The sequence below is a fragment of the Dendropsophus ebraccatus genome, chromosome 8 (assembly GCF_027789765.1).
Source record: "Dendropsophus ebraccatus isolate aDenEbr1 chromosome 8, aDenEbr1.pat, whole genome shotgun sequence".
Taxonomy (NCBI): domain Eukaryota; kingdom Metazoa; phylum Chordata; class Amphibia; order Anura; family Hylidae; genus Dendropsophus; species Dendropsophus ebraccatus.
The window spans coordinates 29,753,120-29,766,853 of NC_091461.1; the positions used below are offsets into that span (position 1 = coordinate 29,753,120).

Below are 13,734 nucleotides of genomic sequence, written 5' to 3' on the forward strand. Positions count from 1 at the left end.
GGTGCTAGAAAACTCCAAAACTCTTCATGTACTTATCAGCTGCTGTATGTCCTGCAGGAAGTGGTTTATTCTTTCCAGTCTTAAACAGTGCTCTTTGCTGCCACCTCTGTCCATGTCAGGAACTGTCCAGAACAGTAAATTATTTCCTCTGGTAGGATGGGCTCATAGTACCCTGGCCTGACACTGTACACTAACTTTATGCCAAATTCCAGTGGCAATACTGTACACGTGTCTGGCTGCCTAGTTTCCAGATGTAACATCCAGACTCCCCACAATCCTATTATAGATCCCTTTAGTGCTGTAAGTTTGGTTCAGTGGAACCATAAAGGGTTCCGGCTGTAAATATATAAAATATAGACAGAAAAACATGTGTACAGTACATCCGTCTGACCAAGGCCTTACATAAAAAAGGGAGCTGTAACTTTTATTTTACATAGAAAATATACTGTGATGTGTCAGTACACAATGACTACTAAGCAATGGAAACATCTCAGCCAGGCTTTACGTTCCTTTAGGTTTCCATGTATGCGGGCATTGCTACTGAGCTCCACTAAGTTTTGACAACTTTGAAGGTTTTCTAATAGTTACCATATTGCACTCCTAACTGTGAGAAATATAGGAGCCAAATTCAGCCGTATCCATGGTTTTAGGGTTAAAAATACAAATCCCAGCTGTAGCTATATGTTAGATGTGGCGCAGACAGCTTTGTGATTTGCATATTTTCTTTTTGTCACTTAGCATGACTTCTCTCTGTACTGCTTGTACTTGCATGCTTTAGGGAAGGTTCCTCCTAGTGTGATGTGTGCCCTGACTTTGATGTGGTATCCTGCTGCCTATCATTCTGATACTCCTTTAAAGGGAATCTATGACCCCTATACCACATACTGACTATTTAGTATGGAGTAATAGCTGCTGCGACCCTGAAGACATCTGTGTTTTTGCTTCTTTAATCCTCCACGCTATTTCTGAGATATTCTAGATAAAACATTATATGCAAATAAGGTCTTTTGGTGCACAGAGGGCGGTCCCAAGCCCCTGATAGGCCGCCACTGTGCCCGCCTTTTTAAAAATATGAATGTCAGGCTCTGCTGCTAACATTACCATTGGCCTTGAAAACTCCCAGTGCACTAAAAGCCTGGTTATAGTGACTTATCATATACAGTAGTTTGCAGTGATATATAGCCTGAAGCTTGGGCTCCACTGTAAGGCTATGTTCCCACTTCGGGAAATTATCCGGTAAATAATGGGAAATTATCCCATTATTGTCGACCGTATTTATACAAGATGGCGGCCTTCCCTGATATTTTCCCAAAGTGGGAACATAGCCTAACAGTGCTCTTATTGTGCATTGTGGAATTTCACAAGGCCGCCACCAACGTCAGCAGCACAGTCCATCAAGCTGTGGTGGGAAGTAGTGGTGCACCCGGGGCTTAGCTCCGCCCTCATTGCACCAAAAGACCTAATTTGCATATGATATTTTCCAGCATTTCTTAGGAATGGGCGGCGCATAACAATAGCAAAGACACTGATGTCTTCAGGGTGGCAGCAGCAATAATAGTATAATGGAAAGTCACTATACGGTACTGGGGTTTAGATTCCCTTTAAAAGTTGACAAATGAATGCAAAATGAGATATGGAAAATGGTGAGGAACTGATATAGAAGGTATAGAAAAAATAAAACTTTAATAAAACTTTTCATTATACAGATGTAGTGTGCATGGAGGTGCTTGTTACTGCAAGAGAAATTAGAGCTCCACCAGTTGACAGCATACCACCGGATTTCTAAGGTGTTTTGCAGTAATGCATTTTTTTCATTCTAATTTTTGGATATTTTGTCCCTTGAGGGGATGTGTGGACAAAAATTAGAATGAAAAAATACAATACGTTACTGCAAGACACATTAGAATTCTGGTGGTATGCCGTTAATTGACAGCAGGGTTCTAATGTCTTGCAGTAACCTATTGCACTTTTTTGTTCTAATTTTTGCACATTTCGTTTGTACATCCCTTGAAGGTGAAACTGGCACTCTCCTCCCTGCCGAGCAGGGGGAACCTGGTTAAATGCTCAAGTCTCCCATTGATTTCTCAAACAAAAACACTTGTCCCAAGTAACAAGTGACTCAAGTAGAGCCTGAAATGTGTTTTTAGACTGGGAGTCGGGTGAAGTCTTACACTCTTCTCATTCCCTTGTGGCAGCCAACTAGAGTAAACCCAACATACAATCCATGGCAAAAATAAAAATCCTGGAATTATAGAGGATGGCCATCCAACTTTTTTACTTTGTAGTAAGCACAGAAATCACAGATATGACGCAAAACAGCCTTTAATAGCGGAACGTTCTGGCTTCATATATCAAACAAATAAATTATTTTAACTAATGGCATATGTTTTTCCATATTAAAAAATATGGACTTACTCAATGTTGACAAAAACATTATAGAAACAACAGCAAATAAATCCCATTTTTCCTTTGTTGTTCCTCCTCTGGCTCTTATGAGTTCTCGCTATTGAAAAACAATATACAAGACCAAGCTGGTTCCTTCTTTCTCTAATAGCTGGGACAGATCAGCTTCACAGGATGGAGACTTTACATGGACCAATTGTTTACATTTTTGTACGTTTTTAATCAGATTGGATCATTTTTGTCTCCCGGTCTTTTGCCTAACGTAACCCCCTACCATGAATGTAATGGCTTCCTTTATTCATCATCTTAATATGTTTCACTAGATTGAGATTCCAGTATTATCCCCTTGGCTAGTAGATATTGGTGATTGATCACTGTATATCACTTTCATCCAAAGCTCAACACTCCTTGGTTGCTTCTCTTTAGCCCATCAAAATACAGCAATCACTGAGCTCGGGGAGATCAGTGAAAAAAATCCAATGAAGTACTCACTCAAGAGTCTCCACTGATTCTCTTTAGACCACTATAATCTTATATTCTTCTGTTTAGGTGTTTGTGGTGTTTTTCTTTTCTATATGTAAATCCATTTTACTTACAGTTCTATCACAAATATTGACTCCTATTTCTGCCCATTAGTTTGTGTGTGTTTCAGGTTTATTTCAGTCTTCTTTTCTGACACTTCGATGATTTTTCTTTGTCTTTCCATATAGTTTTCCTTCCTGTTTTGTTTAGAACTGCACCACATTTTATCTGCTGACTGGGAACAACCAACATCTTCTGTCACTGTTTCATAATCCTTTTTTTTTTAGAATTATGGGGGCTGTGTTTTCTTTCCATTGGCCAAGTCCACAATTCAGTGGGCACATTCCCTTTTGCAGAATAATTCACATTTTTAGATTTGCTTTAGAAATGCAAATTACAAAGTAACTCCATCTTTGATTTAACACATTTTAAAAAAATGTCTTTAAGGGATGTTTCATAAAGCCAGAGTGTTCAGCTATTAACCATTGTTTTTCGTCAAGTAGCTGTGGTTTGTGTATTTGTTACAAAGTTTAAAAAAAATCTGGGTGTGGGGATTCCATACTTTTTGCCAGCTGGAAATGACCCTATTAATAGTTAATGACAAAAAATAAACCTTTTTGAGGGGAAGATAAATATCATACATTTCCGATTTAAAGTGACACTGTCACCCCCTTTTCTGTATGAGGACTTCTCTACACAGCTGTAAATTCTGCAGTTTTCATACCTTATTATAGATTTCTTGGTGGTTGGTCCAATGACAAATGCTTTTTAATGTTGGTGGTTTGTGCCACCTGGGCGGGGCTTTATGTCTGCAGCACCACTTAACCCCGCTCACCCCACTGCCATAGGCCCCGCATTTCCGTGACATCTTCACCATCTAGACCTCTAAGCCGGCCCTTTCCAATTGCCGTCGAGGCGGCAGGGCCTACGCCCACATGGACGGGCTAAGTGGCACTGTGGTCAATAAGCCACACCCAGGTGGTATATGCCACCAACGATAAAAAGCATTTTTCACTCAACCAAGCTCCAAAGAATCTATTATAAAGTAAGGTATGAACAGCAGAATTTAAGCTTTACAGCTGTGTAGAGAAGTCCTAATACAGAAAGGGGGTGACAGTGTCACTTCAATATTACAGGATGGGGACAAGTATGAGATTGTGGGGGCCTCCCCGGGGATCTCTAGATCAGAGCTCTGACTTCTCTGTTTTGAATGGAGCCACAGGGTGGAGTGTGACCTGCAGCTCTATTCATTCTTTATGGAGCCGCCAGAGAGAGTCAAGTGCTGTGGACCCACAGCTCCATTCAAAACAAAACAGTCTGGGCACCAGTCTAGAGACCCTATGGGGCTCAGAGGTTGGACCTCCCACACTGCAATCCCATACTTGTCCCCTACCATGTGGATAGGGGACAAGTAATAATAAATCAGAAAGCCCCTTTAACCCCAACAGTCATTATGGTTGTATCACTGCTTCTTGGTGAGGTTGCCATATCATCGAGCTAAAGATGCTCCCTATATGGAATATATTTTATTTTTCCTCTTAAAAAATGAAACATTTATTTCTTCCATTGATGAATTGAGGTTTAAATAGTAAAATTTGACACTTTTTCCCGATATGTGACGTCAATTATATACATGATTGTCAAAAGGATCATCAGATCCAGTGAGCAATGGCTCCAATCTTCATGGTCTACTGGCATCTTCCTTACCTTAGATTCAGTCATTCATTTTCATAAAAGTTTATCTTTTTGTGTTGGAAATTATTTTTTAGAGTTCTCAAGAAATAAGATTGGTCGCTCTTGAATATTACAAGAAGCCACCTTGAGGCTTTAAGGGCAATCAAAACCCTTGAAATAAGGCAATACATTACAGCAGGTTGGAGGTATGAGGCTGTCCTTCCTTTATAACACATCTCGTATTTGTAGATATACATTGGTCCCTGGCCAATGTTTTGGTTTTTCAGAGTTATTCCTATTCAGTGGTGGTTGGTACCATGTTTCCTACATAAGAATTGGTTCTTTGTACGGAGTTGCCAGAACTACGCTTGAGGAGTTTGTTGACCATATCCCGACAATAGTTTTTATATTGATTCCGTGTCAGACAGTATACAAATGGATCTGACAAAGCTTTGCTGTAGGCCAGACACCGGCTGATGACACCCCACTGGGAGCTGATGGGGGAGGAAGAGGAGATCTCAACCAATCTACAAAAATGGAAAAAGCATAAGTTTGGTGAATTATTGTATCAAAAACATTGAATTACAGAAGTGTTTTCAATCGCACAAATACCTAGCAAACTGTACACACCTCACTTAAAGGGGAAGTATCAGCAGGTTTTATGAATCTAACCTGCTGATAGCCCCCTATTGCACAGAAGACACCAAGGAGGAAGTGCTCAACTCGAGTAAGGAACCCCATTGAAATCAATAGGAGAGTCAAGCATTTAACCAGCTATCCGCTGCTTATGAGAGCAGAAAGTGGCTGGTTCACCTTCAAAGGATGTGTAAATGAAATGTGTAAAAATGTAAATGAAAAAATGCAATAGGCTACTGCAAGACACATCAGAACTCAGTCAGTATGCCATACCATCAGAGTTCTAATTTGTCTTGCAGTAACCCAAGTTCTTCATGGTGTTTGGGTTACTGCAAGATTTATTAGAACTCGGTGCTTAACACTACTCAAACCCCAACAATTTTTATAGTAATTGGGACACTTTATAAGTTTGGTTTGAGTGAAATTCTCCTTTATCTTTTAAAAGCATATTGCTTTTAGGTCTAATTTTCTGTGCTGATTCGTGTCCCAATAAAAGCTTTATTGTAGTCACAGCAACATTTTTCTGATACGGAACTTCAAATCTATAATTCTGTCTAGCTGCAGCCACCACTAGGGGGAGCATAAAAATTCACATAGTAAACAGAATGCCATAGTCTATTGTGCGCTTTTGGCAAGCAAACGTTTGTTTATACAGAGGATTTGGTACTCTGTGCAGTGGTCCTTCAACTTACAATGGCCTCAGGTTACAATATTTTTAACATACAATGTATTTTTCTGGACCATCGTAACTTGAGATTAGATTTAACATACAATGCTACAGGCAGTCAGGATCTGCGGCAGAGGTAAATAACTAGATAATCAACCAATTAAAGTGGCCATTTTACTGGTAAAACCTCAGTATTACTGCAGCGATTAGCTGTCTAGTATCTCCTCTCTACAGTACAGTGTGATACTACATGTCCTGTAGTGCTGTGTGTGTCTAGTATCTCCTCACTATAATATAGTGTTATACTACATGTCCTGTACTGCTGTGTGTCTAGTATCTCCTCTCTACAGTACAGTGTGATACTACATGTCCTGTACAGCTGTGTGTATCTAATATCTCCTCTGTACAGTATAGTGTGATACTACATGTCCTGTACTGCTGTGTGTGTTTAGTATCTCCTCTCTACAGTATAGTGTGAGACTACATGTCCTGTAGTGCTGTGTGTGTCTAGTATCTCCTTTCTACAGTACAGTGTGATGCTACATGTCCTGTACTGCTGTGTGTTTAGTATCTCCTCTCTACAGTACAGTGTGATACTACATGTCCTGTACTGCTGTGTGTCTAGTATCTCCTCTCTACAGTACAGTGTGATACTACATGTCCTGTACTGCTGTGTGTCTAGTATCTCCTCTCTACAGTACAGAGTGATACTACATGTCCTGTACTGCTGTGTGTCTAGTATCTCCTCTCTACAGTACAGTATGATACTACATGTCCTGTACTGCTGTGTGTCTAGTATCTCCTCTCTACAGTACAGAGTGATACTACATGTCCTGTACTGCTGTGTGTCTAGTATCTCCTCTCTACAGTACAATGTGATACTACATGTCCTGTACAGCTGTGTGTATCTAATATCTCCTCTGTACAGTATAGTTTGATACTACATGTCCTGTACTGCTGTGTGTGTTTAGTATCTCCTCTGTACAGTATAGTGTGAGACTACATGTCCTGTAGTGCTGTGTGTTTCTAGTATCTCCTTTCTACAGTACAGTGTGATGCTACATGTCCTGTACTGCTGTGTGTTTAGTATCTCCTCTCTACAGTACAGTGTGATACTACATGTCCTGTACTGCTGTGTGTCTAGTATCTCCTCTCTACAGTACAGTGTGATACTACATGTCCTGTACTGCTGTGTGTCTAGTATCTCCTCTCTACAGTACAGAGTGATACTACATGTCCTGTACTGCTGTGTGTCTAGTATCTCCTCTCTACAGTACAGTGTGATATTACATGTCCTGTACTGCTGTGTGTCTAGTATCTCCTCTCTACAGTACAGAGTGATACTACATGTCCTGTACTGCTGTGTGTCTAGTATCTCCTCTCTAGAGTACAATGTGATTCTACATGTCCTGTACAGCTGTGTGTATCTAATATCTCCTCTGTACAGTATAGTGTGATACTACATGTCCTGTACTGCTGTGTGTGTTTAGTATCTCCTCTGTACAGTATAGTGTGAGACTACATGTCCTGTACTGCTGTGTGTTTAGTATCTCCTCTCTACAGTACAGTGTGATACTACATGTCCTGTACTGCTGTGTGTCTAGTATCTCCTCTCTACAGTACAGTGTGATACTACATGTCCTGTACTGCTGTGTGTCTAGTATCTCCTCTCTACAGTACAGAGTGATACTACATGTCCTGTACTGCTGTGTGTCTAGTATCTCCTCTCTACAGTACAGTGTGATACTACATGTCCTGTACTGTTGTGTGTGTTTAGTATCTCCTTTCTACAGTACAGTGTGATACTACATGTCCTGTACAGCTGTGTGTCTAGTATCTCCTCTCTATAGTATAGTGTGATACTACATGTCCTGTACTGCTGTGTGTTTAGTATCTCCTCTCTACAGTACAGTGCGATACTACATGTCCTGTACTGCTGTATGTGTTCAGTATCTCCTCTCTACAGTACAGTGTGATACTACATGTCCTGTACTGCTGTGTGTGTCCAGTATCTCCTCTACAGTACAATGCGATACTACATGTCCTGTACTACTCTTTACCTGTGCCAGGATGAGTTGCTCCTTTGGGCACCAGGTGAGGACGGCTTCATGTTATTTTCCTGGTGCGATCTGTACAGGATTCAAAAAACGCTCCGTTTCTCTACATAGAAAGTAATCCACAGCTTTCTGACTGCTGTATGTAAGAACTTCCTTTATCCATATCAGTAATCTGCTTATTTTTCCTTAACTCAATGAACTCAAACACAGCAGAGACACCATCATGTGTTTATTAATGTCGGTGAATCTAGGAACATTGCCCCCTGGGTAATCAATGATGCAAAAATACTGTGAAGACACCATCATGTGTCCTGTCTCCGCAGTATTTTTGTATACTCCATAACCTTAGAAACTCTTTGTAGTTGCTCTCCACACTTTTTCTAAACTGGACAACATCTAATTTTTCCCTATAGAACAGAATATATTACGAACAGGGCATCTAGAAGCTGTAGGAGTAGTTGGGCCGCTCTTCACACCCACCTGGTGACTACATATGGAGTGAAGCAAAGCAGAAAGGTCCCAATAAAGGTGATGATTTTTTTGGTTGCTCGCTGCCTCCTCCTCTTCTGCTCCTCCAGGCATCGCTGTCTGACACTAAGGGAATAACACAGCACAGTTGTCATACAGAACAAGGGGGAAAGGAAGCACAAAGAGATTCAGAGCTTCTTTTCATGGTCATAGATAGGATCTGTGATCAAGATAAAACTGGACAAGGCAACAAATTCATCCCTATCCCATTCCGTGTGGGTGTAGGAGATCAGGACTTCCTATTTCTGTCAACTTCAATGGAAGAAAACAGAAAAAGTGGCAAAAGTGGTAATGTGGTCCAGAGGCGAAACATAGGAATGCTGGAACTGGATGAGGTGAGAACCAGCAGACACAGGATGATGGACAACTTTAATATATATATTTATATAGAAATCTCAGCTGTTTATAGGGAAGCAGACAAATCTCAAAAGGTATAAAATGTGTGGGAAACGGGGATAAATAGAATTATACATATGAGATAGATAGATAGATAGATAGATAATAGATAGATATAAATAAATAGTTAAGATATATAGATATATAGTAAATATATAGATAGATGCAATGACAGTCCTTCTAAGCCAGTGTATGACAATACATATACACACAGCACGGTCAGCCAGTGTATGACAGTACATATACACACAGCATGATTAGTCAGTGTATGACAGTACATACACACACAGCACGGTCAGCCAGTGTATGACAATACATATACACACAGCACAGTCAGCCAGTGTATGACAATACATATATACATATACACACAGCACAGTCAGCCAGTGTATGACAGTACATATACACACAGCATGATTAGTCAGTGTATGACAGTACATACACACACAGCACGGTCAGCCAGTGTATGACAGTACATATACACACAGCACGGTCAGCCAGTGTATGACAATACATATACACACAGCACAGTCAGCCAGTGTATGACAATACATATATACATATACACACAGCACAGTCAGCCAGTGTATGACAGTACATATACACACAGCATGATTAGTCAGTGTATGACAGTACATACACACACAGCACGGTCAGCCAGTGTATGGCAATACATATACACACAGCACGGTCAGCTAGTGTATGACAATACATATACACACAGCACTCTGTCAGCCAGTGTATGACAATACATACACACACAGCACGGTCAGCCAGTGTATGACAATACATATACACACAGAACTGTCAGCCAGTGTATGACAATACATATACACACAGCACAGTCAGCCAGTGTATGGCAATACATATACACACAGCACGGTCAGCTAGTGTATGACAATACATATACACACAGCACGGTCAGCCAGTGTATGACAATACATATACACACAGCACGGTCAGCCAGTGTATGACAATACATATACACACAGCACGGTCAGCCAGTGTATGACAATACATATACACACAGCACAGTCAGCCAGTGTATGACAATACATACTATATACACACAGCACGGTCAGCCAGTGTATGACAGTACATATACACACAGCACAGTCAGTCAGTGTATGACAATACATATACACACAGCACAGTCAGCCAGTGTATGACAATACATATACACACAGCACGGTCAGCCAGTGTATGACAATACATATACACACAGCACCGTCAGCCAGTGTATGACAGTACATATACACACAGCACGGTCAGCCAGTGTATGACAATACATATACACACAACACGGTCAGCCAGTGTATGACAATACATATACACACACAGCACGGTCAGCCAGTGTATGACAATACATATACACACACAGCACTCTGTCAGCCAGTGTATGACAATACATATACACACAGCACGGTCAGCCAGTGTATGACAATACATATACACACAGCACGGTCAGCCAGTGTATGACAGTACATATACACACAGCACGGTCAGCCAGTGTATGACAGTACATATACACACAGCACGGTCAGCCAGTGTATGACAATACATACACACACAGCATGGTCAGCCAGTGTATGACAATACATATACACACAGCATGATTAGTCAGTGTATAACAATACATATACACACAGCACTCTGTCAGCCAGTGTATGACAATACATATACACACAGCACGGTCAGCCAGTGTATGACAGCACATATACACACAGCACTCTGTCAGCCAGTGTATGACAGCACATATACACACAGCACGGTCAGCCAGTGTATAACAATACATATACACACAGCACGGTCAGCCAGTGTATAACAATACATATACACACAGCACGGGTTAGTCAGTAGACAGCACATGTACACACACAGTAATCTGTCAGCCACTATAGGATATAGCACCAACATCCAATACACATGTATCATATTACATAACGCTATGACATTGCTATTATATTACTACTTTTTTTGTTATTCTGTATATCCATTGCAACCCAATATTCTGCTACATCCTAAACCAAGAACACAAAGCAACCCCATCTAGTATCCAGAAAGTTTACCAGAGCCATAGTTCCACATGTCCACATAGGGCAGAGCCTCTCAGACTGACAAGCATCATTTCCACTCTATTATCCAATGATGTCATGCAGCAGCCATGCCACCCTTACATAACCCAGACCATCAACAAGCCCATTGTATTAGCTTTTGCATCTGACTCTATGGGAATGGTATTTATAGCTTCCAATCCTTATCTTATTTCCCTATGAGCAAACCCAGCAGCCACTTCTATCTCTAGTGATAGATCCCAGGCACAATGCCAACTTCTTGTATTGATAATGTGTTGTAGTCCTGCAGGGCTCTTGTAACCAGAAAACAATGTGTTCTGCTGATCCCTTCCAATGTCAGTGATTTCTTCTATTCCAGGTAGAAATCCTTCACTTTCACATCTGCTATGCATTAGACATGATAATACTACAACTCCTGGCTCTCCAGTGGTTGCAAAATTACACTGTAAGAGCATGATGGGAGTTGTAGTTTTGCAACAGCTAAAGAGACAGATGGGGGGGGGGGGGGGGGGGAGTGTTCCCTACCTTTTGGCTGGCTTCCCAGCTGTTACAACTCCTATCAAGTCCTGAAAGTCTTCAGCTCTAATGGCATGATGGGAGTTGTAGTTGTTATCAAGAGTTGGAGAAACAGTTTTGGGGGGAGTACTGCAATAGAAACCACAGTGTTACCCATCTTATGTCTCTCTGGATGTGTCAAAACTACAACTCCCATCATGCACTGAGAGGGTGCAGCCTTTAGGATATGAAGGGAGGTGTAGTTTTGCTACAGCTAGTGGGAGCACTGCCATAGACATGGCAGTGATCCCAAACCTGTGTCCCCAACTTGTCGATCCAGCTGTTGCAAAACTGCAACTCCCAACATGCACCAACAGCCTACATCTGTGGAGGCATGATGGAAGTTGTAGTTTTGCAATAGCTAAATAAACAGATTGGGAGCACTGCAATAGACACCTTAATGTTCCCTACCTTTTAGCTCTCCAGCTGTTGCAAAACTATAACTCACATCATGCCCCAACACCCTACAACTGTCAGTGCATGATGGGAATTGGAGTTTTGCAACAGTTGGAGAGCTCTACAATAGACATCATAGTATTCCCCACCTTTATTCTCTTCAGCTCTTGCTTAACTACAACTCCCATCATGCATTAAGAGGGTAAAACCATTAGGATATGATAGGAGATGTAGTTGTGCTACAGCTAGAGTGACAGATTTGGGAGCACTGCCATAGGCATGGCAGTGTTCTCAAACCTGTGCTCCAACTTGTCTATCTAGCTGTGGCAAAACTGCAACTCCCAACATGCACCAAGAGCCTACATCTCTGGAGGCATGATAGAAGTTGTAGTTTTGCAATAGCTGGATAGACAGTTTGCACTGTAATAGACACCTTAATGTTCCCTACCTTTTAGCTCTTCAACTGTTGCAAAACTATAACTCACATCATGCCCCAACACCCTACAGCTGTCAGTTCATGATGGGAGTTGTAGTTTTGCAATAGCTGGATAGACAGGTTGGGGAGCACTGCAATAGCCACCTTAATGTTCCCTGCCTTTTAGCTCTCCAACTGTTGCAAAACTATAACTCACTGCATGCCCCAACACCCTTCAGCTGTCAGTTCATGATGGGAGTTGTAGTTTTGCAACAGTTGGAGAGCTCTGCAATAGACATCATAGTATTCCCCACCTTGATTCTCTTCATCTGTTTCTCAACTACAACTCCCATCATGCTCTCAACACGACTACAAGATCTCATATGATCAGTCAATGAGTTATACCTGGGGTGCAGATCCACCAGCAGGACCAGAGTTTGCATTGTGATGACATCAATCCTTCTGCAATGGGATCTTGCCACCTTCAGCACCTGCAGGTAAGTGACACACAGCACCAGGAAGGACACAAAGAAGCTGAGCAGCTGGAACAGGACCATGAAAGCCAAGAAGGAAGTCTCTTCTGGGTTCTTGCTGTACAGGGTGCAGGATCCATAGGTGTGGTGGAAGCCCACCCAGGACAGACATAGGGCCACAGTGGGGAAGGACAAGGAGTGGATCCAGGAGTAGAGGAGAATGACTGCAGCATCTTGATATCTCATCTTAGATTGATAGCTTAAAGGGAAAACTACAGCCACCCAGCGGTCAATGCTCAGGGCTGCCATGCTCAGCATAGAGTTACTGGTCAGAAAAGTTTCCAAGAAGCCCACAGCCCTGCAGAGCCCCTCTCCCCCCAGCTGGTGGCCTCGCACAGCGCCCACTAGCGTTAGGGGCATGTTGATGGCAGTGAGCAGCAGGTTGCACAGGGTGAGGTTGAGGGTGAATAAGCCTGGCACCTGCCCTCGGATGTCAGCGCTGCCCAGGAAGCAGATCAGCACCATCCCGTTGGACAGCGCCGCAGCCACTATAAGCGCAACCATCAGGGAGCAGCCAACAATCCCCCACAGCTCCATTGCTGGAGCCCTCCCAGATCAGGCATGCTGGTGTGCAGCTCCCATCCTGCCTGCAAGCACCAAAGCCTCCTGTCCTAGTGCATAGCCACAAGTTCTCCAAGGACTAGCCTGTCCATAGGAAGCAGCAGCCCAGGTGAGATGCTTTATGGAATATTCATTGCATCTGACTCCCTCCTTGCAGAACTAGACATGGAGCCTATTGTGTAAAAAAAAAAGAGAGAGAGAGGGAGCTTGCATGGGTAGGGGAGGGTTTAACTAAAGCAAGATGCTTCTCCCTCTGAGCATCAATCCTACACAGGAGGCAGAGGAGGCTTCCCAGTAACCAGGCATGGACCAGTAA

At 42.2% G+C, this 13,734-nt stretch overlaps 1 protein-coding gene across 1 annotated transcript; it reads right to left on the reverse strand.

Moving 5' to 3' along the window:
• Nucleotides 1–4,377: 4,377 nt before the first annotated feature.
• GPR26 (G protein-coupled receptor 26) lies at nucleotides 4,378–13,394 on the reverse strand. Its single transcript, XM_069978957.1, has 3 exons — nucleotides 12,730–13,394; nucleotides 8,440–8,553; nucleotides 4,378–5,126 (listed from the first exon to the last, which is right to left on the reverse strand). The coding sequence occupies exons 1-3, from the start codon at nucleotides 13,392–13,394 to the stop codon at nucleotides 4,895–4,897; spliced, it is 1,011 nt and encodes a 336-aa protein (XP_069835058.1). The 3' UTR covers nucleotides 4,378–4,894.
• Between the last annotated feature and the right edge of the window lie 340 nt (nucleotides 13,395–13,734).

Excerpts from the sequence above, each read along its gene's own strand:
- GPR26 (XM_069978957.1), bottom strand. The coding sequence starts at position 13,394 with ATGGAGCTGTGGGGGATTGTTGGCTGCTCCCTGATGGTTGCGCTTATA. Across the intron at positions 8,554-12,729 it reads CTGGTGGATCTGCACCCCAG|TGTCAGACAGCGATGCCTGG; the intron begins GTATAACTCATT and ends TTATTCCCTTAG. Across the intron at positions 5,127-8,439 it reads ACTCCATATGTAGTCACCAG|ATTGGTTGAGATCTCCTCTT; the intron begins GTGGGTGTGAAG and ends CCATTTTTGTAG.